This window comes from Balaenoptera acutorostrata, chromosome 1, assembly GCF_949987535.1.
Source record: "Balaenoptera acutorostrata chromosome 1, mBalAcu1.1, whole genome shotgun sequence".
In the NCBI taxonomy this organism is placed as follows: domain Eukaryota; kingdom Metazoa; phylum Chordata; class Mammalia; order Artiodactyla; family Balaenopteridae; genus Balaenoptera; species Balaenoptera acutorostrata.
In genome coordinates this window covers 100,368,263-100,383,210 of record NC_080064.1, presented here as the reverse complement: position 1 = coordinate 100,383,210, position 14,948 = coordinate 100,368,263, and the positions used below count along the sequence as shown (strand labels likewise).

Here is a 14,948-nt window from a genome sequence, read left to right as displayed (position 1 = left end):
TTATGGTTAGGTCCCAAAGTTGGGAACCTGCCTCTTTTCTGAGACCATTTATCAACTAAACCTGATGACCAAAAAGTCCCCTATTCAGGAACCTTGAGAATCTACAAATTCTATTAATTACTCTTTTTCTCTTATTCTGCTCTATGTTTGAGATTACTATATTTCATTAAAATACCTCTTCATTCAATTATATTCCATGATCAGGGTAAAACATTCAACTTACAGAACAGCAGAAGTTTAGAGTTGAAACTGTCTTTTGCAACCACCTAATCCTATATCCATCCTTCACTGGACATTAAAAAAAAAAAAAAAAACCAGGAAACGCTAAGTGATTTTGTTCGTCTGACAGTAAAATGAAAAGCACATGAGGGACTTCCCTGGTGGTGCAGTGGTTAAGCATCCGCCTGCCAATGCAGGGGACACGGGTTCGAGCCCTGGCCTGGGAAGATCCCACATGCTGTAGAGCAACTAAGCCCGTGCACCACAACTACTGAGCCCACGTGCCACAACTACTGAGCCCACGTGCCACAACTACTGAAGCCCACACGCCTAGAGCCCATGCTCTGCAACAAGAGAAGTCACCGCAATGAGGAGCCCGTGCACCACAACAAAGAGTAGCCCCCGCTCACCGCAACTAGAGAAAGCCCGCATGCAGCAACGAAGACCCAATGCAGCCAAAAATACATAAATAATAAATAAATAAATACATAAATTTATTTTTTTAAAAAAAGCACATGAGCTTCAGTATGAAAAAGACCTGGAAAAAGACCTGGGTTCTAATCCTGGCCCAAACATTTACAAGGTATATGACTTTAAACAAATCATTTAATCTCTCTGAACCTCAGTCTCCCAATATGGAAAAGAGCAATAATATCCCAGTACTCTGAATGCACCTGGCACATATCAGATCATTAATAAATGTTAGTTTTTTCTGTCCAAAGTCATGCAGCAAATTGGTAACAGTGAAGAGGTCTCCTGCCAGAGCTGTTCCCACTATATGTCCTGCATCCTTTTGAATGAGAAGTGGTAGATCTGGTACACTACTGGCAGTTCAAGGTCAGAGGAGTAAGAAAATGTGCATTCCTGACACTAGCAACTGTGTTTTATTCCACAGTAACTGGCACAATAAGAGATGCTTTGTTGTTTAGGTAACTCAGAATTAAAGTACAAACTGAAATGGCTAGAGATACATAAAATTTACATACAGGGATAGAGATAAGCAAGACTGTCTTGTCCCAAGGCATAGGAGAGAAGAACTGCAAAATATTAACATACATAATATGTACACTGATTAGCTGTTTTGCTTTAGTACTTTAAAAAAATTAGTTAAAAAAAAAAAAATCCCGGGGCTTCCCTGGTGGCGCAGTGGTTGAGAATCTGCCTGCCAATGCAGGGGACACGGGTTCGAGCCCTGGTCTGGGAAGATCCCACGTGCCGCGGAGCAGCTGGGCCCGTGAGCCACAATTACTGAGCCTGCGCATCTGGAGCCTGTGCTCCGCAACAAGAGAGACCGCGACGGTGAGAGGCCCGCGCACCGCGGTGAGGAGTGGCCCCCGCTTGCCACAACTAGAGAAAGCCCTCGCACAGAAGCGAAGACCCAACACAGCCATAGATAAATAAATAAATAAATAAATAATAAATAAAAGTATAGAGTTTAAAAAATAAATAAAATAAAAAAAAAATCCCCAAAAAGGACAGATATACTTACAGTGTCTGAAGATTGGAAAGAAACCTAAATACACCATCAGCAATGTGAGTGACTCTGTTGTCCCCTAAGTTCAATCTCTCCAGTAAGCTCAGACCCACAAAGGCAGATTCATCCAGGCGGGTCAACTGGTTATAGGACAAATCACTAAAAACAGGAAACATGGAAGGTGAAAAAATTCACTCTCTTCTAGTTCAACTTTCATATTCTTATTCTATTTACATGATAAATTTAGAGCTTTCAAACTTCTAATAAAGAGGGATATTAGATCTCATTACTGGCCATGGGAATGACATATTCTATCTGCTCTAGTCTCACAGCTTCCACTGAAATGCCATCCCACACTTACAGTTCAGACAGTCTTTGGCAGAACTCCCATGCATCAGGGCTGATTCTTTCAACAGCATTCTGGCTCACGTAGAGCTGTTGTAACATTCGCAAGCCATACAACCACCCCTTGTTCACTTCTGTAAGGTTATTATGCTCCAGTTCTCTGCAGAATTAGAGAAAGAAAGGAGGAAATATGTTTCAAAACAAGGCATGCAGGACTTCCGTGGTGGCACAGTGGTTAAGAATCCACCTGCCAATGCAGGGGACATGGGTTCGAGCCCTGGTCCAGGAAGATCCCACATGCCGCAGAGCAACTACGCCCGTGCACCACAACTACTGAAGACCACATGCCTAGAGCCCGTGCTCCACAACAAGAGAAGCCACCGCAATGAGAAGCCTGCACACCACAACGAAGAGTAGCCCCTGCTCGCCACAACTAGAGAAAGACCGTGTGCAGCAACAAAGACCTAATGCAGCCAAAAATAAATAAAATTAAATCTTTAAAAAAAAACAAAAACCAACAAGGCATGCAATGAGAAGATTCCAAAAATCTTCATTAAGTCTTGCACAGAGAGGCATATACCTTTGCTCAACCCAAGTGAGCAGACAAATTCTATTCATAAATATGTACATGTTTCTTAAGATTTAGTGCAAGAAGCCTGTAAGACTGTCTAAAATATCATATCTATAAAATCAACTCACCAAGAGATATAGTATACCTGTTCTGGATAAATCCTGATAATTTTCATCAGCCAAACATTAAGGGAATATAAACTTTTCAGATGAAATGTTTGGAAGAATGATGACAAAAATACCAGTTAGATAACAAAGCTTAAATCTTAATTTATTTCACATAAGAGAAGGGAGGAAGAGCTAAAGTACTTTGTTATAATTAAAGCTACTATCCTAGCTGTTCGGCACTGAAAAGCCCCAGACTCCCTTCCTAACAATCTCCTATTCTAGTTCATAGTACTTACAATTCTTCCATGTTATCCAAGCCAAAAAACGCTCCATCCTTGAGTTTGCTAATTCCATTCCGCTGCATTTTCAAAGATCTTAAGGAGTCTAGACCTTGGAATGTGAGACCTTCCACAATTTTAATCCTGTTTCTTTTAAGTTCCCTTTAACAAAAATAGTTTTACAGTCAGAAAACTGGTTTGCTGATTCGCCCTAATAATAATAAAAAGAAACAGACACTATAAGAAAAAACAATCTTCTTATAATCCATCTATTTAGTTACTCACAAGAATTGGAGGTGAGGTAGCTTGAAGATCTTGGGTGGAATCATGCTAATTCTGTTCCTGTTTAACTTTACCACTAATAAGGAACTTGACAAATTATCGAAGCAACCAGCCTCCAAGATGGTTATCCTATTATTGCTCAAATTCCTAAAATGAACAAGATAACAACAAAAAAAATTCAGTGAAACTAAACATTCTACCACTGTAAAGCTGCCTCAAGTCTATGACTGAGCCCCAGCTCTACCACTTAGCAACCGTATGCAACTTTACAAATCATTTAACTGCTTTGTTTCTTCAAGTACAAAATAAGGATAATACCTACTTCATTTGGGTTGAAACAGTATGCGTGAATATGCTTTGTAAACTGTAAAACACTAGCACTCACACTAATTATCACCACCATTACACAGGTTAAGCACAGTTTAACAAACTACTCCCATTTACCTTTTACATAACTGTTAGCAAAACACAATCCAGAATTAAATCTCAAAAATTACCCTGGAACCAAGATGGCGGAGTAGAAGGACGTGCACTCACTCCCTCTTGCGAGAGCTCCAGAATCACAACTGGCTGCTGGACAATCATTGACAGGAAGACCCTGGACTTCACCAAGGAGGATACCCCATGTCCAAGGACAGAGGAGAAGCCACAGTGAGACGGTAGGAGGGGCGCAATCAGAGTAAAATCAAATCCCATAACTGCTGGGTGGGTGACTCACAGACTGGCGAACACTTATACCACAGAAGTCCACCCACTGGAGTGAAGGTTCTGAGCCCCACGTCAGGCTTCCCAACCTGGGGGTCCGGCAACGGGAGGAGGAATTCCTAGAGAATCAGACTTTGAAGTCTAGTGGGAATTGATTGCAGGACTGTGGCAGGACTGGGGGAAACAGAGACCCCACTCTTGGAGGGCACACACAAAGTAATGTGTGCATCGGGACCCAGGGGAAGGAGCAGTGACCCTGGGGGAGACTGAACCAGACGTACCTGCTGGTGTTGGGGGGTCTCCTGCCGAGGCAAGTGGTGGCTCTGTTTCACCGTGGGGATAAGGACACTGGCAGCAGAGGTCCTGGGAAGTTCTCCTTGGCGTGAGCCCTCCCAGAGTCTGCCATTAACCCCACCAAAGAGCACGGGTAGGCTCCAGTGTTGGGTTGCCTCAGGCAAAACAACCAACAGGGAGGGAACCCAGCCCCACCCATCAACAGTCAAGTGGATTAAGGTTTTACTGAGCTCTGACCGCCACAGCAACAGTCAGCTCTACCCACCACCAGAGCCTCCCATCAAGCCTCTTAGATAGCCTCAACCACCAGAGGGCAGTCAACAGAAGCAAGAAAAACTACAATCCTGCAGCCTGTGGTCCAAAAACCACAGTTACAGAAAGGCAGAGAAGATGAAAAGGCAGAGGGCTATGTACCAGATGAAGGAACAAGAAAAAACCCCAGAAAAACAACTAAATGAAGTGGAGATAGGCAACCTTCCAGAAAAAGAATTCAGAATAATGATAGTGAAGATGATCCAGGACCTCGGAATAAGAATGGAGGCAAAGATTGAGAAGATGCAAGAAATGATTAACAAAGACCTAGAAGAATTAAAGAACAAACAAACAGAGATGACCAATACAATAACTGAAATGAAAACTACACTAGAAGGAATCAATAGCAGAATAACTGAGGCAGAAGAACGGATAAGTGACCTGGAAGACAGAATGGTGGAATTCACTGCTGCAGAACAGACTAAAGAAAAAAGAATGAAAAGAAATGAAGACAGCCTAAGAGACCTCTGGGACAACATTAAACGCAACAACATTCGCATTATAGGGGTCCCAGAAGGAGAAGAGAGAGAGAAAGGACCAGAGAAAATATTTGAAGAGATTATAGTCGAAAACTTCCCTAACATGGGAAAGGAAATAGCCACCCAAGTCCAGGAAGTGCAGAGAGTCCCATACAGAATAAACCCAAGGAGAAACACGCCGAGACACATAGTAATCAAAGTGGCAAAAATTAAAGACAAAGAAAAATTACTGAAAGCAGCAAGGGAAAAACGACAAATAACATACAAGGGAACTCCCATAAGGTTAACAGCTGATTTCTCAGCAGAAACTCTGCAAGCCAGAAGGGAGTGGCATGATATACTTAAAGTGATGAAAGGGAAGAACCTACAACCAAGATTACTCTACCCGGCAAGGATCTCATTCAGATTCGATGGAGAAATCAAAAGCTTTACAGACAAGCAAAAGCTAAGAGAATTCAGCACCACCAAACCAGCTCTACAACAAATGCTAAAGGAACTTCTCTAAGTGGGAAACACAAGAGAAGAAAAGGACCTACAAAAACAAACCCAAAACAATTAAGAAAATGGTCATAGGAACATACATATCGATAATTACCTTAAATGTGAATGGATTAAATGCCCCAACCAAAAGACATAGACTGGCTGAATGGATACAAAAACAAGACCCATATATATGCTGTCTACAAGAGACCCACTTCAGACCTAGGGACACATACAGACTGAAAGTGAGGGGATGGAAAAAGATATTCCATGCAAATGGAAATCAAAAGAAAGCTGGAGTAGCTATACTCATATCAGATAAAATAGACTTTAAAATAAAGAATGTTACAAGAGACAAGGAAGGACACTACATAATGATCCAGGGATCAATCCAAGAAGAAGATATAACAATTATAAATATATATGCACCCAACATAGGAGCACCTCAATACATAAGGCAACTGCTAACAGCTATAAAAGAGGAAATCGACAGTAACACAATAATAGTGGGGGACTTTAACACCTCACTTACACCAATGGACAGATCATCCAAAATGAAAATAAATAAGGAAACAGAAGCTTTAAATGACACAATAGACCAGATAGATTTAATTGATATATATAGGACATTCCATCCAAAAACGGCAGATTACACGTTCTTCTCAAGTGCGCACGGAACATTCTCCAGGATAGATCACATCTTGGGTCACAAATCAAGCCTCAGTAAATTTAAAAAAATTGAAATCATATCAAGCATCTTTTCTGACCACAACGCTATGAGATTAGAAATGAATTACAGGGAAAAAAACGTAAAAAAGACAAACACATGGAGGCTAAACAATATGTTACTAAATAACCAAGAGATCACTGAAGAAATCAAACAGGAAATAAAAAAATACCTAGAGACAAATGACAATGAAAACACGACGACCCAAAACCTATGGGATGCAGCAAAAGCGGTTCTAAGAGGGAAGTTTATAGCTATACAAGCCTACCTAAAGAAACAAGAAAAATCTCAAGTAAACAATCTAACCTTACACCTAAAGAAACTAGAGAAAGAAGAACAAACAAAACCCAAAGTTAGCAGAAGGAAAGAAATCATAAAGATCAGAGCAGAAATAAATGAAATAGAAACAAAGAAAACAATAGCAAAGATCAATAAAACTAAAAGTTGGTTCTTTGAGAAGATAAACAAAATTGATAAGCCATTAGCCAGACTCATCAAGAAAAAGAGGGAGAGGACTCAAATCAATAAAATCAGAAACGAAAAAGGAGAAGTTACAACAGACACCGCAGAAATACAAAACATCCTAAGAGACTACTACAAGCAACTTTATGCCAATAAAATGGACAACCTGGAAGAAATGGACAAATTCTTAGAAAGGTATAAACTTCCAAGACTGAATAAGGAAGAAACAGAAAATATCAACAGACCAATCACAAGTAATGAAATTGAAACTGTGATTAAAAATCTTCCAACAAACAAAAGTCCAGGACCAGATGGCTTCACAGGTGAATTCTATCAAACATTTAGAGAAGAGCTAACACCCATCCTTCTCAAACTCTTCCAAAAAATTGCAGAAGAAGGAACACTCCCAAACTCATTCTATGAGGCCACCATCACCCTGATACCAAAACCAGACAAAGACACTACAAAAAAAGAAAATTACAGACCAATATCACTGATGAATATAGATGCAAAAATCCTCAACAAAATACTAGCAAACAGAATCCAACAACACATTAAAAGGATCATACACCACGATCAAGTGGGATTTATCCCAGGGATGCAAGGATTCTTCAATATACGCAAATCAATCAATGTGATACACCATATTAACAAATTGAAGAATAAAAACCATATGATCATCTCAATAGATGCAGAAAAAGCTTTTGACAAAATTCAACACCCATTTATGATAAAAACTCTCCAGAAAGTGGGCATAGAGGGAACCTACCTCAACATAATAAAGGCCATATATGACAAACCCACAGCAAACATCATTCTCAATGGTGAAAAACTGAAAGCATTTCCTCTAAGATCAGGAACGAGACAAGGATGTCCACTCTCACCACTATTATTCAACATAGTTCTGGAAGTCCTAGCAACGGCAATCAGAGAAGAAAAAGAAATAAAAGGAATACAAATTGGAAAAGAAGAAGTAAAACTGTCACTGTTTGCGGATGACATGATACTATACATAGAGAATCCTAAAACTGCCACCAGAAAACTGCTAGAGCTAATTAATGAATATGGTAAAGTTGCAGGTTACAAAATTAATGCACAGAAATCTCTTGCATTCCTATACACTAATGATGAAAAATCTGAAAGAGAAATTATGGAAACACTCCCATTTACCATTGCAACAAAAAGAATAAAATACCTAGGAATAAACCTACCTAGGGAGACAAAAGACCTGTATGCAGAAAACTATAAGACACTGATGAAAGAAATTAAAGATGATACCAACAGATGGAGAGATATACCATGTTCTTGGATTGGAAGAATCAACATTGTGAAAATGAGTATACTACCCAAAGCAATCTACAGATTCAATGCAATCCCTATCAAATTACCAATGGCATTTTTTACGGAGCTAGAACAAATCATCTTAAAATTTGTATGGAGACACAAAAGACCCCGAATAGCCAAAGCAGTCTTGAGGCAAAAAAATGGAGCTGGAGGAATCAGACTCCCTGACTTCAGACTATACTACAAAGCTACAGTAATCAAGACAATATGGTACTGGCACAAAAACAGAAACATAGATCAATGGAACAAGATAGAAAGCCCAGAGATTAACCCACGCACCTATGGTCAACTAATCTATGACAAAGGAGGCAAAGATATACAATGGAGAAAAGACAGTCTCTTCAATAAGTGGTGCTGGGAAAACTGGACAGCCACATGTAAAAGAATGAAATTAGAATACTCCCTAACACCATACACAAAAATAAACTCAAAATGGATTAGAGACCTAAATATAAGACTGGACACTATAAAACTCTTAGAGGAAAACATAGGAAGAACACTCTTTGACATAAATCACAGCAAGATCTTTTTCGATCCACCTCCTAGAGTAATGGAAATAAAAACAAAAATAAACAAGTGGGACCTAATGAAACTTCAAAGCTTTTGCACAGCAAAGGAAACCATAAACAAGACGAAAAGACAACCCTCAGAATGGGAGAAAATATTTGCAAATGAATCAACGGACAAAGGATTAATCTCCAAAATATATAAACAGCTCATTCAGCTCAATATCAAAGAAACAAACACCCCAATCCAAAAATGGGCAGAAGACCTAAATAGACATTTCTCCAAAGAAGACATACAGACGGCCACGAAGCACATGAAAAGATGCTCAACATCACTAATTATTAGAGAAATGCAAATCAAAACTACAATGAGGTATCACCTCACTCCTGTTAGAATGGGCATCATCAGAAAATCTACAAACAACAAATGCTGGAGAGGGTGTGGAGAAAAGGGAACCCTCTTGCACTGTTGGTGGGAATGTAAATTGATACAGCCACTATGGAGAACAATATGGAGGTTCCTTAAAAAACTAAAAATAGAATTACCATATGACCCAGCAATCCCACTACTGGGCATATACCCAGAGAAAACCGTAATTCAAAAAGACACGTGCACCCGAATGTTCATTGCAGCACTATTTACAATAGCCAGGTCATGGAAGCAACCTAAATGCCCATCAACAGACGAATGGATAAAGAAGTTGTGGTACATATATACGATGGAATATTATTCAGCCATAAAAAGGAACGAAATTGAGTCATTTGTTGAGAAGTGGATGGATCTAGAGACTGTCATACAGAGTGAACTAAGTCAGAAAGAGAAAAACAAATATCGTATGTTAATGCATGTATGTGGAACGTAGAAAAATGGTACAGATGAGCCAGTTTGCAGGGCAGAAGTTGAGACACAGATGTAGAGAATGGACATATGGACACCAAGGGGGGAAAACTGCGATGAGGTGGGGATGGTGATGTGCTGAATTGGGCGATTGGGATTGACATGTATACACTGATGTGTATAAAACTGATGCCTAATAAGAACCTGCAGTATAAAAAAACAAACAAAACAACTAATACTAAACTTTCATTGGGTTATTTGTATGGAAATATGTTAATATAAATGTTTCAGACATTACATGAAATTTCTAAAAATCTTATATTTGTATTTGTATGGAAATATGTATGGAAATATGTTAATATAAATGTTTCAGACAGTACATGAAATTTCTAAAAATCTTATATTTGTATTTGTATGGAAATATGTATGGAAATATGTTAATATAAATGTTTCAGACATTACATGAAATTTCTAAAAATCTTATATTTGTATTTGTATGGAAATATGTATGGAAATATGTTAATATAAATGTTTCAGACATTACATGAAATTTCTAAAAATCTTATATTTGTATTTGTATGGAAATATGTATGGAAATATGTTAATATAAATGTTTCAGACATTACAGGAAACGTCTAAAAATCTTATATGTTCTGGTATAATGTTATAAGTAATAATCCTAGTTATTACTTTAAAATGTATATCTCAGAAATAACTAATTTTCTTGTCAACTGCATTATTATGAACTTTCATCAAATCTTTAACCATGGTCATTTTTAAGTCTTTTGTCATTTACAGACAGTTCTGGGTGTACTCTGATGATTTTGCAAATATGTTCCTATAAAAGAGTTTCATCTTCAAGAAATTCATGGAAAAGACTCTGACAAGTACAGGTTTCTGGTAACTGACTGTACTGCTGAACTGAATGAATAAGCATTTTCAGAACTCTAATGAAAAACTGATGAACTCATAAAAGTGCTAACAAAAGATCAAGATGAAAAAAAAGAAATTAATTACATGGGACTGAGTGAACTGATGAGGATGAGTATAATTTTTGTGACTTTCTGTCTGAATTAAAAAAAAAAAATCCCACAAGGACTCAGAGGAAAAGAATATACAAATCAATTTTCACTGCAAAGTAAAGGAGCTGTTACAGTGGAGGATTACTGGACTGAATGTCAATGTTATGACATAGTATAAGTGGGTTTCATGTTTGGTAATTGCAATCATTGTTGCTTTTGTTGTGGTCATCCATGTACAATGCTTGGTGTCAGTCTATCTATCTCTTGTAAAAATAAAATACAGTGTGTGTGTGTGGAAAAAAAAAAAAAAAAGAAATTAAGAGAGGGTAGAAAGGAAATTGATGTTGCTGGTGGAGACTGCAAACTCATTTCAGAAACTGAGTCACCCACAGTTCAACTTGTTGTTACTACATCTCCTCAGCTTTCTCTTAATGACTTGCTCCTCCTTTTTCCCTCCCACCTTTATTATCCAGCTTGATTCTCCTATATTTCTCAAGCTCATACTTCTGCCCAGGGTGATTTTAGCTCTTTCGGAGGAATGTCCTTTCAGAAATTGGAGGGAAGTGAGGAATAGAGAATAAAAGATTAAATTTAAAAAAAAAAAAAAAAAAAAAAAAAAAAAAAAAATTACCCTGGATACTTAATATTTTCTGAAAATAGTGTACTCTTTAAGGGCAGAAAAAAAAAAAAACAACAAAAATCTAACCTAGGTTTGTTTCACATAAGCATATCAAAATCACAATAAATAAGACATATCTGGGAAGATAAATATCAATGAATAACAAACATGCCCTTCAAATTAAATCTAGTTTAAACTCTATTTTACTTACAGGTATTTAAGCTGCATTCGAGGAAATGAAGATGTCTTGACTTCTGATATTATATTTGAGCTGAGATCTAAACTCTCGAGAGCAGGGTAAAACTGGAACGCTTCTGCATTTATTTCTGGGATTATATTATGGACTCTACAAAACAAAGATTATATTGAAGCTATTGCCAGTGATCCACCCTTAACCACAAAAATGTTAAATAATTAGGATCAACAACAAGGGTACCTAAAACAAAAACAAAAAAACTGTGTACTATGCATAATTTAAGTAAAAGACCTGAAATCTTATTTACTTACAAAGAGAGAAGAGTAATATTAGTGGTTGGTTCTCCAAAATATGGGATTTCAGTTAGCTCATTATAATTCATTTTCCTGAGTAGGGGGAAAAATAGATATAAAAATTTAGTGAGGGAAATGCTACCTCGAGTTCTAGTTTCTGGCTAGTACATATTCTTTAGGATAAATGCCAAATTTGAAAAAAGCCTATGACCCAGAATGAGTTAGACTAAATATTTTCTACTGAGAAATCAGAGATTTTAATAAAAAAATGTTTTCACGGTATAGATCTATGATTTGATACCAATATTAGAAAGGTTAGGAAATATTTTGCACATTAAATATTTTTAATCCCAGCAAGGTTCTTTGAATAGTTACTTTTATGACAGCTAATTTAAGTCCTTCTTAAACAAAGAAAGAATAATTCATATCTCTCTATATATATTTATTTATAATAAATAAAATAAATTTATATATGTTAATTAAGTAAATTTTTGAAATACACACGCACACACACATATTTTTTTGTTACTCAAAGTTAGGGAAAGTTGCTTGAGACCACAGACCTAACAGATTATCTCAATTGTTTTAGTAGCAAATCTAATGCAATCACATCTCACCAACCTGTTTTTCAATCACTGAACAACCTCAACAATCTAGAATACAGAAAAGAAGCCAGAAGTAAAAGGCCTCCAAGTAACCAACTGAAGTTACAAAGTCCATGTAATAAATAATAAAGCTCATGCACTTCCCACTGAGCATTTTCCTTTCCTCAGGACCTACTCTTTCAGCTAATAAGCTTGTCAATTGTTCATTCAGTCCACAGCAGATTAGGGGCAGCCAATTTGAGGCAGGGAAGGAGAGAATGCAGAGACAATGAGAGCACAAAGTACCCCTTGTCAGAAAGAAATTCAAAAGAAAAATTCATCTGAGGATTCTGAGGGTGTTTAGTATAGAGGTAAATAGGCCTCAACAGTTGTGCCTCTGGGAATACCACAATGCAATAACTGATATTAATAATATTTTAGAAACTTCTCTCCAGAAACTACACAATAATACATCTCAGTACTAAAGGAAAAACTTCAATGAAGAGGAAAACTGAACTATATTAACTATCATATTCCAGGTGATACCAAAAATATTGTATTTCATATAAACCTACTTCAGACATGATGCTTCCACCTTAGACAAGTCAAAACATTAAAAAAAAAAAAATTTACACAATACAGAGTTTCACTGGCTGAAACTCTGGCAAAAAAAATAAAATATATTCACTCTGAAGAGGGAAAATCTTACATTAGGCCCCAAGGAAGTAGAAAAGTATTTCTATGCAGTTTACAACTTGAAATCACCAATGCAATGGCATAATACCCAGAGAGTTTGTGATACTAACAAAGCCAAAGACAAGTTTAGGCTTTTAAACATGTTTTAATCTAAAGTTTTCTTTCCTTCAATTTTTTGACATTTTTGCATTGAACATCCTGAAATTCATAATTCATCAAATCACCTCAAAGGATTTAATGTAAGTTTAAATAAATAAAAATAACTTACACTTCTTGTAATGTTTGAGATTCCAAGCTGATATTCCAGTTAGACAACCGATTATGACTCAAATCCCTAAATGGAGGATAAGAGATCATTCTTAGTTTAGCCCTGGAAAGCACACTTAAAGGAAAGGAAAAAAAAAACAAAAAACGAAACGAAAATAGGAATCTAAAAGCCCTATCAAATGTGAATTTGAGTAGTACAGATAAAAAGAAATGTTTATAAAGGATGAATAAAAATTTATGTAGATTTCAAAATAGCTCTTTTACTTTCTCCTTTTTATGAGGGTTTTTTGTTTTTGTTTTTACTAACTAGGAAATACATTCACATGGTTCAATAATCAAAAAGTATAAAAGGATATACAGTAAAAAGTCTCCCACCCTTGTCTCCAGCCATCCAATTTCCCTCCCCAACAGCAACAAGTGAAAATATACCATTTCTTTTACAGCCTGTCAGATACTTTATGCATGTACCAGAAAAGTTTTACACAAATGGTAGAATAATTTACACATTATTTTGCCCCTTGGTTTTTTCACTTAACAACACATCTTGTAGATCATTCCACAGTGATATTATAGTTTCTTTATCCCTTCTAGTGATTATGTTACACTTTATTATAATGCAGTATGCTTTACATACTTTTGAAAGAAATATATACTTTTAAAGTAACATAATATAAAGTAATATATACTTTTAAAGTAATATATACTTTACATAATATATATTATAATATATAATATATTACACTTTAGCTGTAGATAAACTTGAAGATGGATTAGATTTTACAAGTCAAGACAGTGAGCTTCTGTATTAGAATTGGGGTTGACCACATCCTTGACAGAGATGTAGTCTTCCTTAAAAGCAAAAAGAGCAATCTAGCTTCAGGGAAGGGAAATTCATCTCACTCCAAGTTACGTTAATGATGATGATGGTGGTGGTGGTGGCGGCAGCAGCTAACATTTATTAAGTGCCAGGCACTCTTCTTTGCACTTTATACATATAATCTGCCTAAATCCACACAACAAATTTATGAGGCAAATACTTTTACAATCCTCACTTTCCAGACACAGAAACAGACAGAGATTTTGAATTTGAATTTGAATTTGCTGTGTGACCTTGAATTTGTCAATCCAAGGTCACACAGCTAATAAGTGAGGAAGTCAAAAACTTGAAATTCCATCTCACTTCTAGTGAGTAGTTTATTAGATACAGCAGAGATTTCACTGAAATTAGTCATGAGTCTAGATATTTAAATAGGCTTAAAAATTCACCTTGCTGCTTTCTGGCATATTTTCAAGACTGAGGTGGAATCTAGCCCACACAAGCTGTCTGCCAAAGAGATGTATTACACATTACAATATGGCTAGCAATAGGGATACACTAGAGAAACATTACAGATCACTTTATCTCACTGTACCACCACGGGCAGTTGACAGATGCATGCAGTTTTGAACGATGTCTCTATCACAGCACAACAATTTGTTCTCAGCTAGTTTCGTGTCTGTCCATCTGTAAAACCTAGCCACTTTCATTTACGAGCTTAATTTACACCATAATATAACTAAGGCTAGATCAAACTGTCACTTTTTCACACAGTTCTAAAACCTTTATTCTAAGATATGCGGCACCAGGTATCAGCTCAAGGACACTCATGAATGGAGGGGTGTGTTGGGAAATGTTGAGAGAAAAACATGAATTCACTCCACATAAAAATCTTATATGCAGACACTGTCATCCAATTCACACTTGCTACCGAACAACAAACACAGAATTTCACACGAGTGAAAAGATGTTTATTTACTGTGGTGTTTCAACTTAAGGAGAAGTGCGACTGCTCTAATTTAACTTAGATA

General features: G+C 36.8%; 1 protein-coding gene across 5 annotated transcripts in view; it reads right to left on the bottom strand.

Moving 5' to 3' along the window:
* Positions 1-14,948, bottom strand: part of LRIG2 (leucine rich repeats and immunoglobulin like domains 2) — a 78,520-nt gene that overhangs the window by 24,243 nt on the left and 39,329 nt on the right. For 4 of the 5 annotated variants that reach the window (XM_057555667.1, XM_057555678.1, XM_057555684.1 and 1 more), the window contains 7 exons: positions 13,102-13,167; positions 11,572-11,646; positions 11,276-11,410; positions 3,280-3,423; positions 3,013-3,156; positions 2,055-2,198; positions 1,709-1,852 (listed from right to left, as the gene is read on the bottom strand). In XM_057555667.1, the coding sequence (XP_057411650.1) occupies positions 1,709-1,852; positions 2,055-2,198; positions 3,013-3,156; positions 3,280-3,423; positions 11,276-11,410; positions 11,572-11,646; positions 13,102-13,167 (852 nt within the window). The remainder of the gene's footprint in view (positions 1-1,708; positions 1,853-2,054; positions 2,199-3,012; positions 3,157-3,279; positions 3,424-11,275; positions 11,411-11,571; positions 11,647-13,101; positions 13,168-14,948) is intronic. The other variant, XM_057555681.1, reaches the window with a different exon arrangement.